At 47.8% G+C, this 18,390-nt stretch overlaps 6 protein-coding genes across 7 annotated transcripts; 3 read left to right on the forward strand and 3 right to left on the reverse strand.

Annotated features, from left to right (window-relative positions):
* Window positions 1-344: 344 nt before the first annotated feature.
* On the forward strand, window positions 345-3,702 carry LOC105569813. Its single transcript, XM_012026549.1, has 5 exons — window positions 345-967; window positions 1,441-1,961; window positions 2,228-2,530; window positions 2,617-2,798; window positions 3,160-3,702. The coding sequence occupies exons 1-5, from the start codon at window positions 860-862 to the stop codon at window positions 3,675-3,677; spliced, it is 1,632 nt and encodes a 543-aa protein (XP_011881939.1). The 5' UTR covers window positions 345-859; the 3' UTR covers window positions 3,678-3,702.
* Window positions 3,703-3,718: 16 nt separating this feature from the next.
* On the reverse strand, window positions 3,719-5,774 carry LOC105570090 (zonadhesin-like). Its single transcript, XM_012027055.1, has 4 exons — window positions 5,702-5,774; window positions 4,706-5,641; window positions 4,258-4,629; window positions 3,719-4,113 (listed from the first exon to the last, which is right to left on the reverse strand). The coding sequence occupies exons 1-4, from the start codon at window positions 5,772-5,774 to the stop codon at window positions 3,881-3,883; spliced, it is 1,614 nt and encodes a 537-aa protein (XP_011882445.1). The 3' UTR covers window positions 3,719-3,880.
* On the forward strand, window positions 5,563-6,739 carry LOC105569812 (IQ domain-containing protein K-like). The gene is made up of 3 exons (XM_012026548.1): window positions 5,563-6,155; window positions 6,225-6,361; window positions 6,423-6,739. Exons 1-3 carry the CDS (start codon window positions 6,042-6,044, stop codon window positions 6,721-6,723), a joined length of 552 nt encoding a protein of 183 aa, XP_011881938.1. The 5' UTR covers window positions 5,563-6,041; the 3' UTR covers window positions 6,724-6,739.
* A 12-nt stretch (window positions 6,740-6,751) lies between these two features.
* LOC105569815 lies at window positions 6,752-7,733 on the reverse strand. 2 transcript variants are annotated; one of them, XM_012026551.1, is made up of 2 exons: window positions 7,287-7,733; window positions 6,752-7,223 (listed from the first exon to the last, which is right to left on the reverse strand). In XM_012026551.1, exons 1-2 carry the CDS (start codon window positions 7,474-7,476, stop codon window positions 6,805-6,807), a joined length of 609 nt encoding a protein of 202 aa, XP_011881941.1. In that variant the 5' UTR covers window positions 7,477-7,733; the 3' UTR covers window positions 6,752-6,804. The 2 variants fall into 2 exon arrangements, with proteins under 2 accessions (XP_011881941.1, XP_011881942.1); XM_012026552.1 differs by having other exon boundaries at window positions 6,752-7,209; window positions 7,291-7,730.
* A 550-nt stretch (window positions 7,734-8,283) lies between these two features.
* Window positions 8,284-8,831, forward strand: LOC105569814. The gene is made up of 2 exons (XM_012026550.1): window positions 8,284-8,648; window positions 8,730-8,831. The coding sequence occupies exons 1-2, from the start codon at window positions 8,375-8,377 to the stop codon at window positions 8,816-8,818; spliced, it is 363 nt and encodes a 120-aa protein (XP_011881940.1). The 5' UTR covers window positions 8,284-8,374; the 3' UTR covers window positions 8,819-8,831.
* Window positions 8,801-17,873, reverse strand: LOC105570091. Its single transcript, XM_012027056.1, has 8 exons — window positions 17,715-17,873; window positions 14,837-15,116; window positions 14,509-14,679; window positions 13,025-14,119; window positions 11,619-12,469; window positions 11,252-11,418; window positions 10,419-10,776; window positions 8,801-9,648 (listed from the first exon to the last, which is right to left on the reverse strand). The coding sequence occupies exons 2-8, from the start codon at window positions 15,113-15,115 to the stop codon at window positions 9,291-9,293; spliced, it is 3,279 nt and encodes a 1,092-aa protein (XP_011882446.1). The 5' UTR covers window position 15,116; window positions 17,715-17,873; the 3' UTR covers window positions 8,801-9,290.
* Between the last annotated feature and the right edge of the window lie 517 nt (window positions 17,874-18,390).

Genomic DNA, 18,390 nt, shown 5'->3' on the forward strand with positions numbered 1-18,390 from the left:
TTATCTGATTATATAGTATGATAACAAATATTTATACATTTAATATATTTTTGTTATCTCCGTTTAAAAAATGATAGAATCCGATCAGATTGCATTAGATTATACACAATTTCAATGTAAATTAATAGGACTCTTATTTATTTACATGAAAATTGTATGTAATCTAACGTAATCTGATTATATAGTATGATAACAAATATTTGTACATTTAATATATTTTTGTTATCTCCGTTTAAAATAAAAATGATAGAATCCGATCAGATTGCATTAGATTACACGCAATTTCAATGTAAATTAATAAGACTCTTATTTATTTACATTAAAGTTGTGTGTAAACTAATGTAATCTGATCGTATTCAATCTACTATTTTAAACAGGGATACATATGTATATATTTTTAATGTAATGAATTTAATACAATATACTTATGTTATAGATGTAAGATTTATATATCCTAAAACGTATGCGTATAAATGGTATGCATACATGTTTCATACATTATTAATGTAAGATAGAGCCCGCTTAATGTCTTTTCGTTAAAAGAAAAAAGTGTACCGCGGCGCATAAAGGAACGCGGCATAATGTATCGGGCTGGAAATCTGGAAGTGGACACGGTGCGACTGTATGCGAGTCACAGAGAGGCCTTCTGACCCAAATTGATCGAGATGTAATGGACAGCGTGAGAGGGACGACGACAGATCCCGCAGTTATCGTTATTAATGGCAGCCGCGTTAAAATCGAGGATGCGAACGGCGTGTTTTATGCTAAGCACCCGATCGTCAGCCAAATCACGAAACGCGGCGCCTATTAAGCCGCCCGGCGGCCGGTGTTCGCCGATGTTTGTTCGCCGGGCGGAACAATGGCCGGCGGGATCCGGTTTCGCGGAGGTGTGCGCTTTAAAAGCGCTTTAAAAACCCACCCACGGCTACGCGCCGGCCATCAGTCGCACCCTTGCTGTTCCAGCCATGTCTCGACCGTGCTACGATCCGCGACACACCGTTAAATTTGTAGTGTTAAATTTACTTGCAAGTCGTCACTGCTCTTACTCAATATTTTTAACTACCACGTGCGGTAAAATTTATTATGTTAACACAAATTGTAGTTAGGAAAACAACTACTCTCTCGTCCAACTCATTTTATGGTTTCTTTTAACTCTGTTGTTCAATCAATGACATACTGAGTAGGAGCAGTGGCGAATCATTAAGTTAAATTTAACAGCTAGTGTGCAAAATGCAATTCCCTGTTTAAAATATTAGATTACACACAATTTCAATGTAAATAAATGAGAATCTTATTAATTTACATTGAAATTGCGTGTAATCTGATCGTACTCTATCTATTTTAAACGGGGTTGTCGACGCAAGTGACGATCGCGACAATCTTTACACTTGTTTCGCTACATCTAATAATTTATGAAACTAATTGGTGACGTCGTTGCAGATCTATCGGTGGCTGCTCCTCGTCGGCGCGATGTCCTCCGGGAAGCTCGCGGGCGGATTCGAGTCTCCGGATGCGGTCCTCGTCAACTTCCATCGCAGATACAACGTCTCGAGGGTGGCGATACTTCAGGACAACGGTTATTTACCTCCGACTCCGATTCCGGATTTCCCGCTGCCGGAAGTGATCGATAACAGAGCGCGGAACGTGGCGGTCGCGGTGATGGACGAGACCGGATACCATCCCGGCGCGTTGCACCGCCTGCCCGAGCGGGATTCCGCGCGAGTCCCCGCGCGCAAGGGACCGCACGACGCGAGGTATCCGGGGAGCGTCGGGCTGCAAATACCTCAGCATCATCGTCGACCCACTTTCCCGCTAGGCAAACATCCTCAACGGACTACAACGCAGCCTCCTCCTCCTTCCCCTCCGCCTCCTTTCAGTGAAACACCACCATTGTCCTTAGCAAACCGCGTCAGTGTGGAGGAGATGTCCTGTCAGAACACGGGAAACGAATTGTTCTTCAGGTAATGAGATTCAAAGGAGCTTCAACCCCCTCCGTCTTTCGCCGCATCTACGCCAGTCTTTCCCAAACTTCTTGAATCTAAAATGTAATATCTAAAATGTTCTCTGCGACAAGGCAGAAGAAAGAAGACTGATACCTGGCAGTAGCTAAACAATTCTATCGATCATTTAATTTACATAATATCATATTATTTATTCGAGCTTGACAATCTGTATTACGTACGTATAAGACATTACATGTGTCGCATCCGTCCATCCATAATCGTAGAGCATCCGTCAAAGCGCCGAGCAGCTCGGGCCCGCCGGTGATAGACAACGCGACGGGCGAAGACGCGTGCCGGGCGACAGCGGCCGGGGACTCTTACCGCGTTAGTTTTGAGCGGGACCAGGTCTGGGATTGCGGGGTCGTCGATTGTTCAGCGGACGGCAACCAATCGTACTGCCTCGACCTGAGATTCCCCGTGATCCCCGGTCTACGACTGCGGGAGGACCGCAGGGTGACGTTGCGATGTAAGACCCAGGACAGGGTCGCGTATCACACGCGGCGGATCAGCGTGAAAACTTTGGAAGCGTAAGACCGCGTCATTTGTCTTCCCCCGGTGATAAAAATAGCGGCCGGGCCATTCAGATATCATATCTGTATTGTGCTGCATTCAGGAAAGCGAGGAGCGTACCGGGCGTGCTAAACGGCGGCGCCGAGAACGCCCTGAATGTGGACGTGGGGCTGTTCAGGAAGACTTACGGCTCGAGAAACATTTTCGACACGAGGATACAATCGGGCGGCACGGTCGTCCTCGGCGAGGAGATTCTGCTGCGCGTGTTAGTCAACGGCGACGACAGTAAGCGCATTAGTGCCGAGCAACGGTGGTGGTACCGCGCGCTTTTATTCCTTTAGTAAGACGAATGGTGTGTCTGCAACTCTGACAGCGACTTCATGTAACATACGATCTCCGATAATTTCGCCCCGAGAGAGAAGGCCATGCGGGAGAAGTTTGTGAGAGATCAATTGTACAATTCTATTAAATTAACGCGATAAAATTGAACAAGAAGAAATTGCACAATTAGATCGTTTGTTGTATAATTTTCTATAATTATATCAATCATATAATCAATTAAATATGAGAGTGGCCTGAGCGAAAATTGTCTCAATTACACGCGAGATCTCAATTTTCATTCTTCTATCCTTCCGCGTGTTTAAAGGCTGGCGACACTCGAAGATCGGCCAAGTGACGATGCACTACGTGGAGGAGCGCCAGCGGCAGAAAATCGTTAACAGTCTGTGGATCCTCGACAAAGACGGCTGCTTGAATCCGGACGTGCACGAGATTTGTCCTCGGGAGCAATACGCTGTCTCACCGTTGGAGAATTACCTGATCTTCCAGGCGTTCATGTTCGAGGGCATGAAGGAAACCGACGAGATCTTCCTCACCGTGAAGACCACGGCGTGTCTCGAGTCCGTGGATTGTGTTCTGGATTGTCCTGCCGGTCACGTTAGACGCGCCAGAAGCGTCCCGGATCGAAACAACACCGTCGAGTGGCAGGATGACATAGTCCTGCGAGTGGTTCTTCCAAAATACGAGTCACGCGCCTCGCAGAACCATTATTTAGCGATCCTGATCTCGGCGGTCGCGTTACTCGTGCTAATCGCGTCGCTGTGGATCGCCAGGACCCTGCTTTGCCAGAGAACAGCGAAATCGCGAATAATGTTAAACGCTTAATCTACTTGTCAGCGTCTCCTACGATTGTACATAAAATATCAAACTGTACATAGCTGTATATTGAATAAACAAGTCACCATACATCATATGATTAACGGTGTCTCGTTAATCTTAAGCCGTCGCGTTTCTACGAGAGAAAGAGAGAGAGAGAGAGAGAGTCGGGTGAAGATTACGCGTCGGTTGAGATATCGCTATTTCAGATCTTATGAAACGCGACTCGGCATCTCCCACGCATCCAGTTCGGAGCACAGCTTCAGTCCGACGGCGAACAATGCGAGAGACGCGAATATGCTCTTCACGAACGGATCTCTGCTCAAAGTGTACACCATGCAAGCCAGAGAGCACGTGCATACGTCCTCGAAGTAGCTGAAGCCCTTCGTCAGATAATAATGATCTACGACCCGCTGCCGTACCTTCAATTTGCGCATAATGCGTTCTGCAATAGGAACGAATCTCGATTTGTGGAATATATACGGTGTGTGCGTGTGTACATATATAGGCATCCCTAGAAGGAAAGATCAATACGATACGGGAGACGACGATTCTGACTGAGTTTTCCCCTGAAAATAAGCTAACTTGCCTTTCTGCTCCTTCGCCAAAGGACATGTTTCCTCGCAAGCGTCTTTCTCAGGCTTGCGCGAGACGATCTGCTCTGTCGTCGAGCTTTCGAGGGCCCGCCTTGCAGATACTTCTTCCTCAGCCGGTCGTTCTTCAGGCATTGCGGTCACCGCTTCTCGCTCCCTCGGTGGTCTGACAGGTCTTTCGCGATCGATTCTCTCGTACAAGGTGGCCGCATTCCTGGAAATTTCACGACGCACCGCCCTCGGCTCCTCCGGAATTTCCCTCGCTATTACAGCGGGCAGAGACTCCTGCAATTCCTCGTCGATAAATTTCTCGTAGTCAGTGACGCTCTCCTCCTCTTCGCCATATTCCATGCGCTCCTCCGGCTCGACTAAAATTACCGTGCAAAATTACCAACGGACGGATTTCTCTGTAAATTATACCTGCCAATAATTATGTTTAATTACACTGCTCTTCCAATTCCCGCGACGTCTCCAATTCAATCTTTGTTGTTGGCGCCAATTTCATTTCGTCTTCGATAATTTCAGGTTCCTCGATCGTAATCGGAACTTTTCGTACGGGTTCCGCTGCGATTCCCTCAACGGCTCTGTCCTCCTCTTCGACGAAATCGATTTTCTCATCATCGCGATCTGCTGTCCTTTCCGTCGGAATGACAGTTTCTTCCTGGACAGTCACGGGTTTTTTGTCTAATTTCTCCTCTGTAATTAAATCGATTTTCTCTTCCTCCCAATCTATCTTTGTTGGCGGAGTGACAGCTTCTTCCTCGACAAAATCAATTTTCTTCTCATCAAGATCTACTATTTTCTCTGTTGGAGTAACAGTTTCTTCCGGGATAATTGTGGGTTCTTCAACCAGTTCCTTTTCCGCAACAAGACCAATTTTCGTTTCATCGCGATCTGCTAGCCTTTCTGTTGGAGTGACAGTTTCTTTTGGGACGGCGGGTCCTGGCACCAATTCCTTTTCTTCAACAAAATCATTTCTTTTTTCATTACGATCTATCCTTTCCACTGTAACAGTTTCTTCCTGGACGATCGTGGGTTCTGTTAATTTCTCTTTTTCAATTAAATAAATTTTCTCTCCAACGTCATCAGCGGTCTTTTCTGTGGGGACGACAGTCGGTTCCCGAGTCGGAAATTCCTCGGAAACCGAGGGTTCCGTTTCCACGTCTTTTAACACTTCAGGTCGCACGTCACGATCGACGGGCACTTTATCAACATGCGCCGCCTCGTCGGGTATGTCTCTCGAAATAACGTCCGGCGGAAGTCGTGGTTTCACATCGTTCTTCTCCCGCGGAAAAATCCCGTCCGTCACATTAGGCAATTCCTTGACTGTTTCAATTTGCGAGGGTTTGCAACGTTTACGCAAAGTATTAATTAAATTGACTTAAATAGCACAAGAATCTATTAGTAACGCGTTCAAAGACAGCCTATAACGTGACATACTTGCGATGCGGAGCTGTTCCTTGACTTTCGGGCAACTCGGGGGACATGGGCTCTTTGCAGGATTACAGGACATTTAGAATCGATGTATAACACTTCGTGCTTCTGCAGATTACATATTTATATGTGAGGCGCATTCATTATTTCCCCGATTTCGCGAAATTAGCGAAACGCGACCTAAAGGATTTTTATTATTTACGGCCTTAACATTGTCAATATCTCTCGTCGAGGTTGACAGGCAAATTTCCTACACGCCATGCACGTTTAAAGCTCGCGGTGCAATAAACCGACTCGCATCTGTATTCGCTTCGTAAATTCACAGACTTCTTGACGTGCAAACAAAATGACGGACTCGTCCGAAAGCGTCCCGGATTACTTGGACAAAAATGTATTCCCGACTTTATTAGGCGCAATGGAGGAAATGTTACTCGAAGCCGATCGCCGAAATGCATTACAAGTACAACGTTACACCGCACGCGTTCTCAATACGAAAGATATCTTGAAAGCAAATCGCTGTGCCCTGTAGACACCTAAATGCTCCTTCAACGGACTGGACCATCTCGCAGAGATACTTTGGAACCGAAACTCGCGGCACCCGAGCAGATCGTACGCTTGGCGGGACGTGTTCGACATACCACAGTTTAAGCTATGGCTAAAGTCGCAGTAAGAAGAACACACGCCCCGCACTTTCTCCAGTAAATAACGTTGTTACATTCTTTCCTAGCCCCAGGCCAATCTATCCGAAATCGTGGCTGTGGACCAAGGAGGAGGCCGCCCTGCGCATACAGAGACACGTTCGCGGGTGGCTCGTTAGAAAAAGATGGGACGTCGAGGAGATGCGTCAGTTTTGGAAGGTACTGGTACGATCGAGGAATTGCAACACGAATAATGGCTCTCGTACAAATTGCAGGTCGTTCGCGCGGAGAAAACGGATGTTCACGCTCCTGAACTCGAGTCCAACGGCGCGGAGCTTTGAAAGTCAGACGGTTTCTCTCGCACGTCTCTCTCTCTCTCTCTCTCTCTAAAATAATTTATTGCATCATTCGCCAGGAATAATTACTATAAAACATTTATTCTTAACAACTATACAAGTAGGCATTAAAACCTCACGAGGCCGCAGTCTCTTCTAGCTTTGGGAAAAGAACACTGTCCTCGTCCACACTAAAGTTCAGTTTCACCGTCGGGCTTTCGTTCTCCTCGGCGACCTTGTAGTTCTTAACGCTCGATGCCTCGAAGTTATACCGTAGATTTAATTTCGGCACTGCGGGCGCCGCGACGCCCCTCGCCCTCATCTGCTTTATCAACAACTGCGAGAACAGCGGCGGCAGGTCCGTCGTGGTGGGCAGGATCTTCATCTCCGGCACCTTCGTGTTCTCGAGGAACACGCGCTCCCGATCCCTCGGTATCAGCACGTAATCCGCCTTGTAGGTCGCGCTATCCAGCTGCACCGGTCGCGGGTTCTTCTGGCCGCGGAAGACCTTCTCCACGAGCACTGCGACCTTACGGTCGTTCTGAAACAACGCGACTGCAAGTCAGGCAAGGGTGGCGTGCAAACGGAGACCGACGTCGCGCCGTCGTCGCCGGTTACCTACGTAGGGCCTGTCGGGCAGCGGCATCCCGGCGACCTTCAGTATCCTCATGTAACAGGGCTCGGGGTACCTCTGGAAGCGGTTCCTTATCACGAGCCTGCCGACGCCGAAGTTCTTCAGGTTCCCCAGGATCTCCCAGAGGGGCTTCCCCTTGAAGTCCGTCGTGCGGCCGATCAACTTGATAGGCATCGCGCGCGACCGACCGGCGAACAGTCGTCGACCAGGGATCACCCACCGCCTCGGCTCCTCTTCTCCCGACGATTGGATCTCGCGTACCGGATCGCCCGCTCAACTCCCGTCTCGACGCGTCACCCTCAATTCTTCGTCAGACGCGGCACGTCGAGAGACGAACGTGTACCTGACGAAAACCGCGCGGAGCTTTCGGCGAAAAGACAGTGTTTTGAGAGTAAAATCTGTGCACGAGAGGTTATGCGCGATAGGTCGGTTACCTCTAGACTACGACGGCAGATGGCGGCACCGGCACCGTAATCGTCCTCGGGGCCGCTCGGGCGTTCTCGGGCGCGGTCGGAGCAACGTCTCCGTCGTTTCGAATTTGGTGCGGCGACGTTCGCGAGCGACTTGTGCGATCTTCCGATTGCGCCGGGAGGTAAGTCGAAGGGTTTTTGCCGAGCGATGTCCGAGGAGTGTCGGAAAGAGGCATCCCGACCCGTCGGTCGTCCCGTAGAGACGCACTGCGTGTCCCGACGTCCGCTCGTGCACGGCAATTTTCGGAATCCGCGAGCGGCGTACTTTTCATACGTTGCAAAATGGCGGAAGCTCGCGTCGGCGATTCGACCCCGCTCCAACGAAATCTTCCTCTCCAAGTGTAATGCGAGAAAACCACTTCGAGCCGCTATCGCCTCACGCGCTTCTTGCCCTCGGAGTTTCCCGATATTCATTTCATCTTTGCGACAAATGCGATTGCAGGTCGGGAGCGCGCGCGAGAGTCCCGGGCGGATCTCGATCGCAATCGCGCGGGACAGAGAAGCAGTCGTGGCTTACGAAGGTACGAGCCGCCATTGTCTGTCGCGTTCAAGGCGCTTTCGCCGGTCAAAGTTTCCCGATATTCATTTCATCTTTGCGACAAATGCGATTGCAGGTCGCGAGCGCGCGCGAGAGTCCCGGGCGGATCTCGATCGCAATCGCGCGGGTCAGAGAAGCAGTCGTGGCTTACGAAGCCGCCATTGTCGACAATGGCGGCTCGTGCGCTATTGCCTGTTGCGTTCAAGGCGCTTTTGCCGCCAAAGTTTCTCGATATCCATTTGATCCTTGCGACAAATATATTTGCAGGTTGCGAGACTCCCGGGCGAATCTCTCGGTCGCAATTGCACGGGTCAAAGAAGCAATTGTGGATTACAAAGGTACGAGCCGCGTTTAAGGCGCTTTGACGCCAAAATTTCCCGATATTCATTTGATACTGTGACAAATATATTTGATTGCAGGTTGCGAGCGCGCGCAAGTGTCCCGGGCGGATCTCGATCGCAATTGTGCGGGTCAGAGAAGCAGTCGTGGATTACAAAGGTGTGTGTGAGTTATTTATTAAGTCGATATTATAAATATATAATCTGTTGCAAAGAAAATGCATTACTCGACGATCCGAACGCTCGAATCACACGCTTCGCGAATTGCTTGTACATTGTAGCCTCGGCGCGCAAACGGCGCCGAGATCGTACGATCCAGAGACATATGAACAATAAAAACAAGTTGGGCATTTTTAAGTTAAACAAAACCCGCCTAGACACGAGTGATGAAATAAATGTCTCTCCGCCTTGAGCGAAATTAACTTAGAAATGTATCGTATACGAATAAAACATTAACCATTTTAGTATAAATAAAATACACATAAATATACGCCTCTCTCTCTCTCTCTCTCTGTATCTACGAAATTAAATATATCGCTATTTTTTGTTCAACCGACGAAAGATCGCGACATTTTGAAAAGAAAAGCCGAGATTGCCCAATCTCTTTTGTCTCGAACGCGACTTGAAATGGAGAAATTTCTTTTAGTAATCCACGATCTGGCGGATCCAGTCGAGATAGTGGGAGACGCGTGTGTACACGCCAGGCACGTTCGGTTGGCCGCAGCCAATGCCCCAGGAGACGACACCGGTCAGCTGCCAGCGGCCCTGATGCTCGCAGACCATCGGGCTGCCGCCGTCGCCCTTGCAGGCGTCCTTGCCCTCCTCGCCGCCGGCGCAGACGAAGCCCGGGTGGAGACTGAAGCTGGGCCCCAGCCGCGTCCGCCTCATCTGCTGCTCGCACACGTGGTTGCTGATGACAGGTACGTCCACCTCCTTCAGTATGTTCTGGTATTTGCCGAAGTCGCCGAAAGCGTCCTTGCCCCATCCGGTGGTCCAGCATCTGCCGCACATTAAGATCGTCAGATTTTATATTTCAGATTCAAATAAAGCCACCAGTACACGAAGAGAATTTTCTCGTACAATTTAGCTTGAAATATCGTGTAATCGTGGGACAACATGGCATTTTGAAGAACTTTATGAAAGCTTTTTGAAACTTGAGTTCAAAAAAACTTTCATGAAGTTCTTCAAAATGCCATGTTGTACTACGATTACATTATTTTCAGGGTAAATTTTAAAAGAAAATTTTCTCCGCGTGGCAAAGCGATTACGAGCAAGAGTCTGTCTGGTTTATTTGACTCTTAACAATAGGTCCTTTTCAATGCAATATAATCATATAACTCTTTCGTTATTTGTATGTTTTCTCTAAAATGTTATCTACTACTTCTTCCCCCAATAAACATATTAAGCACAGAAAATAAGAGACAATCGATTTAATGGTAGTGCCACGTTTGGTAATACCAGGTTTGTACAAACTTGAAAATTTTTTTAATACTTGAAATATCATCAAAAACGCGTTATAGCGTGTAACAATTATAGTCCTAAACATACGGGCTCGAGGGAACATAAAAAAAAGTGTCTGCAAAAATTTACAACAGTTTACGAAATTTTTTCGTCGCTGTATCAAAGTCATTCAAATCTAGAGAGTTATAAGAATCGGAATGAAAATGTACTAGCTTAGAATTTAGGAGGGACTCTCGCGATTGAAAAGCTTTTTAAACAATTTTCCCCGCGGCGGTCTGTGTCTCGCTTTATAAACTATGATAGACGCACCTAGTTCCGGTGAAGTCGTCGTGCTTATCCGGCAGACAGGCGGCGCTAATGTGAGGGTTCTTCGCGAAATCGACGTCGTGATCCAGCTTCAGAATAGCGATGTCGTTGGCAAGAGTGCCGGCGTAGAACTCGGGGTGCACGAAGACGCTGACGATGTCGCGCTCGATGTAGGGGTAGAACTCGACGTCGTGATTCACGTCCCAGTCGCCTAATCGTGCGCGAAGGTCACGACCGGCGTGGGTCTTGACGCAATGAGCGGCGGTGACGATGTGCCGGGGCGAGATCAATGTGCCTCCGCAAACGTAGACGCTCTCCTTGGTGTCCTTCTTCAGAATAGCCACTTGCCACGGGTATTCGCCTGAGTCACGAAAGATTTAACGTAACGACGATACGCTTTAACGTCGCCGTGCAATGGAATACTAAAAATTTGATATTTACAATTACGTATGTGTGAAAAATACATCTCAAATTGCCGAGTAGTAAACTTGCAACGTACGAAATTGTATACCGAGTATTTAAAACGTGAAAAATTTATGTTCGAAATTTAATATTATAATAGTAATATTAAATTCGCGATAACAGGGTCTGGCCAGCATTTGGGAACGTTTCATTAAAGCGATCGTGTATCTATAAAATTGCGCTCGGCGAGTGATAACATCGGTTAGACGTTTGCCATTCCGGAAAATGATGGCAAAAGAGAGGAATCGTTTCCTTTTCGCGCCGTCTATTCCCAGGACGGCGTGTATTTCACTGAAATGTCCCCGGCTCAAACTATTGACGCCTTTTCTCAGAAACGCTATCCCGTTCGGTGAATTGCGTTAGAAGTCACGTACCGAATTCAGAGTCCCCGTCGACGTAGACCGGGGTCTTGATGCGGCCATTGATGCCCTGTGTGTTCCTAACTCCGCATTGACCGGGTCGCGGGCGTGCCCCTATTACGTGCGATTTCCGGCAGCAGACGTGATGAGAACCGCAAGCCTGCGGGCGGCCGTCGTATCGTCTCTGCGAATAGAAAGAGATGATCGGTCAACCGACTGGCCGTGCCGACGCAGCCGCGCACGAGCTCTACTTATCGTGTCCTCGACTTCTATCTGTGCTTATACGCCGCCGCTCAGTTTGACAGTCCCGCGTTTCGTAAGTTCGCGGAGTCGGTGATCGTCGTCCCCGAGTCGTTCGCCCCGAGGGCCTCAGCCTCTCTACAACGGCTCGTTATTACGACGGTTAAGTCCGCTCGGCAGAGCGAGCGGACCAACCGACCGTGTCCTTACCTCCGTCGTTTCGCTAAACGTCGTCGCCGTGTCGCGACGTCTCCTTCTGTCCGAGAAGGTAATCTTCCCGCCCGTCTGCCGCTCGTCGCTGACCGGTCCTCGCGGCGAGGCCTTCGGCGAAGCCTTCGAGGATTGTCTACCTTTCGTCGTCGACGCGTTTCTCGCGCGAGCGTTCCTATAGTAATCATCCTGATAATCGTCCGAGTAATCATAGTCGTTGTAATCGTCGTCGTCGTCCTTGTAGTAGGAGGGATAGTATCCGCCGTGGGGCTGGTAGTAGCTCGGCTCGTGATGGTGAACACCGTGCGACGGATAGAACGGCGGTCTCTCGTACGGATAATGATAGATCGGTTTCTCGTGATGCGTGTGATAATGAGGAGCGTAAGCGCCGTAATTTCCGCCATAATGACCGCCGTAATGACCGCCGTAATAACCGCCGTACAGGCCGTGTTTCTTGTGAGCCAGGAGGTGGCCTAGCTTGTGAATAAGTCCTGGATTCGGCGTTACGTGCAGGTTCACGTAAGGCTTCACCACCTTCTCGCCGTACTCGTCTTTGGTGACCTGCACCGCCACGAGCGGATTCACGGCGACCGGGCCGAGATTTATGCCCTGTCCGCCGACCAGCCCGTAGCCCGGCGTGTACCCCGGGATCCCCAGGGGATTGCCAGGGTGGGGCGCGACCGGACCGACACCACCGGTCTGCGGTAGGCCGAAACTGACGCCCCAAGTCGGCCTCACGTTCAGTTTCGAGGTGTCCAGATTGCCGGTTCTTACCGTCAGTCTCTGCAACGAGAGAGTCGAACAAATCACGTAGCACCGAGGTCTCTTTCTCTCTTTCGTCTCGATCCCGTTTAGTTTTTTTTTTCCGGGAGGATTAGCACGTTGATTATAGCCGAGAATTTCCCGTAGCCTTTCCTCGCATTCGCTTGCGCCGATTATTAGAAGCGTTCGTGCGACTTGGGTCGCACGAGTCCCGGTGTCCTCCGCTACGACGGCTTCTAATCTATCGTTTCTAGCACGGGCGTTTAATTGCGTGTGGCTGGTCTAGGACGAACCGACTGACGGAGCGTGTCAAACTGAGCGATATCGTGTTAGAACAATAGCGTTATTTGCTGCAAGTGGCATGCATTTTACACGACAGCTTAAACGATACGCGAGTCGAGCTTCCGATGCGTATCGAATAACTCGGATCGATGTTCAATCCAAAATTTATCACCTAGCTAAACATCGCGGTCGAAGGTCTGCTAATTTGTACGTACATCGATTGTCGCATCGTCCGCTCGGAACTCGCAAGAACAGCGAGAGAAACGGTCCGTGTCAACTTACTTCTTGTATCACCTGCTCGTCGTCCTTCTTGGTAACGTTCTTGACATCCCTGCGGTTTCGCTTCGTACCTTCTGCCGCCCCGGCCCCCTCCGTCCACTCGTTTTTCGTCTCCTCGATCTGCTCGGTCCCGTTCACCCCCTTGGGCACCCTCGCGACGCTCATTGTTCCGTTCCCGTCGGTGATTACCACCTCGACGGTCTCAGCCTCGATATCCTTGTCGAGATTGCGCGGATCGATAGCCAAGTAGAGATCGTCCTTGCGGCCCACGTTATTGATCGTCGCGCACTGATCGTACGGCACGCACACGCAATCCTCGTAAGACGTGGAACCGAAACTATTGTCGGCGCCGTTGTTGAATGGATAATCGCCGTCGTAACCGCCGTTCCCCAGGAATTGATTATTAACGCCGAGCTGTTGCCCGCCGGAAGCGAACTGTTTGCCGTTCGGCTTCTCGTAAGCGGGATAACGATCGACGTAGCCTTTCACGGGGGACAAGGCGGAGGGCAACGGGCCGCTGTTGCTCGCGGGTGTTTTGATCTTGAACTCCTTCTTGTAGTCCTCGAAATCGTTGATCGTGGCGCCGAAACTCCCGCCGTTCCCGTAGCCATAACTGCCGAGACCGCCGCCACCGAGCACGGGGGATGACGCGACTACGGCGGGGCTGTGCGCGCTGCCACCGGCGTCCCCGTGATGGTAATGATGATGAACGTGCTGTTGGACGCCCGAGGCACTCGGTTGATGCAACACCGCCTGCTTCTTGTCGATGAACGTGTCCACGAAATCGGGTTCGATGGTCTCGTATGTGGGTTTGGACGGGCCCAGAGGGATAGGGAAACCGGGTTTCTTGTACACGGGATAAGGCCCGAAGCCAGGCGGAGGTCTACCGAACGTCGGTCCGGGTCCAGGGTAAACCCCGGGCCCCAACGGCGAACCGAAACTCGGAGGTAGTGGCACGGGCTTAGCCGAACCGTAAGGCCGCTTTACAGGTATGGCCGGAAGTGGATGGCCTACCGGCCTGATGGTCACCGGCTGAGCGTAGATGACGTCGTGCGGATGAATGTCGCGGTGAGGGGAATAGTAAGGACGTCGTCCTTCCACGTTGTCGCACTGCGTAAAATGACCAATTGTTAGCTTATTTATAAACTCTTTGTCATGTTCTAGCACGTAAAATATGGTTCATGAGCTTTCAAGAATCTGCACGCATCGATCTCTTTCGCAAGGTCGTATCTCGAGTTCACGCAATTTCTGGTCTTTGTGCTTAAACGCTCATCCTGGTCCAGAAATTGCGCAAAATCGAGATACGACCTTGCGAAAGAGATCAGTCGATATTTAGTTAAGTAAGATGAAGGAAATTCGAACCGTTAATTATATCCATATTGGCAATATAAGGCAATACGACGGATAGATTGTAATTTCGAGCGTTAGTCAAATAACTTTAAAACTTCTAAAGCAGGAAAAATTGATTTCAAGAATGACAATTATAAAACTGGGCTCACGTTCATCAAACCGAGGGAGCAGAGCTTGTCTTCGATATAGGAACGTGCGATCGTGTCGTTGCCAAGATCCAGAGCATTTTTTACGTTAGGGTCAGAGTAGACTTGGGCGTATCCCTCGAGGTTGCGACCTTCCCGAATAGACACGAGAATATTCTCGACCACAGAGTCAACCTACAATTGAAAATACAAAGAGATTCATAAATTAGTGCTTTTTAAAATGCTCATTCATCAACTTCCTGCCAGATATTACTTGGACAACAATTTATACTTCTGATTTTAATTATATTTACCACGTTTAAATGTTTCGCGATGACGATAAAATCCTTACCGATTGCTGACCGGCGACGTCGGCGACTCCGCTGGCGCCCGATTGAATATTCGCGTTGTAAAATAACGGTTGTTGCGACTCTTTCTGTTGCATGTCAGAATCGTCGAACGTGACGGGACGATGCTTGTCTTGGTCCCCGTTCGACGCTTGGATCAGGTCTTGATTCTTCCACGGCTTCCATTGTTGTTGCGAAGTGTCACTCGGCGTCTCGTACACTTGAGTACCAAATGTTTGCCTTGCTATCGCTAAGCAAGCTATCAGGATGAATTGCGTCCTCATCCTGTAACAGAAGACAAAAGGCTCAGCTTTAGCTCCATTTTCTTGGACCAACAGACAAATTGTTTTCTTTTTAGCTTGATCTTTGACGTTTTTATTATAATTCATAATTTTGATTGAGTTGCTGTTTAATCTTATAAAAATGTACTTTTTGACATATGCTCTTATTATAGTCTTTCACGTACTTAAATTTAATGCAATTATTTCATCTCGTCACTTTTCTTTCTACTGTTTTCACTTTATTATTTTAATTAAATCCTTGACGCAAAGCGCCTGACGATTTTCTTCTCCCCAATCGATCTCTCGACAATTTCTCCGTGAGTACCAAGCGTGGTTCCACGTGAAAGTGCATCTCGCCTTTCTCCGTTCGTATTATTGTTCATGACAGCTGCGGGACAGCTATTTCGAATCGAAATTGGGTCAAAATCGTGGAGAATACGCATTTGCCCATCAGTATAATTGCAATCTACCCTAAAATCTTTCAGTGTAATGTAGACACCATTATTTCGGCCTATGGTGGGTAATCGACGACTTTCAGTGTAACTTTGGTTGCTCCAGAGAACGACCGAGTCTTTATCTCTTATCAGAATAACATTCTTACTCATCCACGTGTGGAGACCGGTTTCCGGTAACGGTACTGGACTGTCTTGCACGAAGACGCATACACGCGTGTAGTTAAACCGAGGAGGGACCAATGAAAGCGAGAGGAAGTTGGGTGAAAGTCGTTTGGCCGGTTCAGGTAACATGACGTCTCTCGCCGAGCACATCTTCTCATATTATTTTACACTTTTCGAAATCGTTTTGTCAACGGGAGAAAGCAATTGCGTAACGAGCGCGCTATGACGTCCACTCGCGCGGGCGGGGCGATTTAAATTTCAAATTAGAGGCGAAGTGTCTCCGTACGCGATTTAATGTTTGCGGTAGAGCATTTTTAGAGCGATCATCACGCGAGGTTTGGACTAGAGTCGCTACATTTGGCAAAGATACAGATAACGCGTCGTGACGTGTCTTTTATTCAACGCCTACGACAGTGAAAGTAGTTATGCGTTGCGTACGTGCGGATAATTTTAATATTTTACTTTCCACTTGCCTTGACGTCTCGTTATACCGCGAAATCGCATCGGCGCTCTACGACATTCGCGTATCGCGGCTTCCTCTGTGACGTCCAAGTTGCGAGTAACGCGACCGGCTTTATATTCTCTTTAACCATCCTCCGGTGACTCGCTTCTCACAATAAATCAATTATCTCGAAGTAGGCCGCCAATAGAACAATCCTAGACCACTCGACTCATTAAAAGTTTTATGGCTACACGAAATCTCTAGCATCTCCATTTTTACTACTATAAGCTGAGTCGTCGAATTCGCCGCTCGCTCTCTCTTTTGAGAATAAAAAAAACAAAACGTAAAGGATTATTTAACGCCAGTAGTTGATTAACCAATGTAGAAAATTGCATGACGACCCATGGCTGGCAAATTCTAATTAAAGAAATTAATTGCGAAAAATAATATCTCAGCCAGGGTTTGAACCTGGACCTCCCTACACTCTAGGCGGGCGTCTCAACCAATTCGACCACCGAAGCATATAGTAATATTTATCGCAATAAACAGTACTACTGATGATATCCTCGCGATTATTTTTCTGTTAGAAAAACAAAATCTACAAAATTTATTTTTCTGCTAAAAAAAAACAAAATCTACAAAATGCCAAAAATACTAAAATTTTTCAAGTAAAACTAAACGTTTCATGTACTCTGGTTTTATAAATCGGCTAATCAAGTAAAAGTTGACCGTCGATAGCTTATTGCAATTAAACATTTGTAGCAGAATGTAGGGTAAAACGTCTTTAGCGTACAATAGTGGATCGGATACGCTTGACAAATCCGCGAATCTGAATAGGGACAATGCGGAGGCGGTATTTAAAGAGGAGAAAGTTTTTATATATCGCACGATAGAGCGACACGCGCGTAGGCGAGCGCTTTTCACTCCTAATTTCGATAAAGTCTTTTGCATTTTATGAAATGCACGTATCCCAGTGCGCGTTTGAGAGATATATTGGAGAAATCTGAATTCTCCAATTATTAAACAAATAACGGTGAGCGTATGCAAATATATAGTCTCTCGGTCAATCGGTAATCGATAAAAACATTCCTTGCCGCGATCGCTGTGAGTCGCCGGGCGCGGAAAAATATTTTTCCTTCTGAAAAATAATATGATCTCTACCGAATTAGACTACAAGTTACTCTGCGATTAAACATGAGCTTCCACATCCGTTTTTCACGTTTGGTTTATATTTTCGAGTAGTTTACTTCGAAAATATTTGACTATTTACCGAAAGGATTATCCGCATAATTACTTACATCTTGATTTTTTAATCAGCATCTGGCAAAGTAATTCAAAATTTTCTCTCGACGCGAATATGAAAAAATGTTTTATTATTTACCAATGTGTTTTTTTTCTAACGTTACATGGATACCTTCGCGATTGTTACTTATACTTTCGTACGTATTAAAAAAATTTTCACGAAACTGTAGCGGGAACAAAATAGTCTCTTACATTTTGAAGAAATAATATCAGCAATTGTTAACCGTTTAAAAACACATACCTGACCGTTGTCTTCACAGATGCACCCGCGATTAACTGATTTTCTCGGTCCGCGACCGTGTCTTATACTCGGACTCTCGCTCTCTAACCGAACACTTTCTCCCTGCACGACGCCCGCTGTCTGTGCTTTTACCGAAGTCGTCACGAATCTTATATACAAGCCGTCTCTTTCGGGGATGCTGGGGCCCGTCACGTGAACCACCGGTGGGGTAGATCCATGAGTCATTCGACGATAGGCGGACATCCGTCTTCGTAACGCTTCTTCTATCAGACCGTGAAAACAAAGAGAATCTGGGGAAAAAAACGGGTAACTCGAGCGACGCAGCGCGTACCTCGAGTGGGTCAGACTCGTATCTCTTCGTCGCATGAATACGAAAATTGCATCTCGTTTTTGCTCCGCGACGCCCTGTTTTGCGATCTCACATAATGAGAAACGATATATCGATGGATATACATATACATGGGCAATCATATTTTACATTATACTTGCTGCTTTCTCTCGATAGCATTCGGAATATTTATTTTATCGGGAAAATACGAAGAATACAATGAGCTCCACCTGCGGCACAGTTGAAATTTAAATAGGGGCTTCGGCAGAAATTTACACTGGATAATCCATTAATCCTGTACCGTGAAAGAATAAAAATTGCATATTTAACGCGATTTCTGTTAAACAC

Source organism: Vollenhovia emeryi, unplaced genomic scaffold, assembly GCF_000949405.1.
Source record: "Vollenhovia emeryi isolate VEMERY1.0 unplaced genomic scaffold, V.emery_V1.0 DF939122.1, whole genome shotgun sequence".
NCBI lineage: Eukaryota > Metazoa > Arthropoda > Insecta > Hymenoptera > Formicidae > Vollenhovia > Vollenhovia emeryi.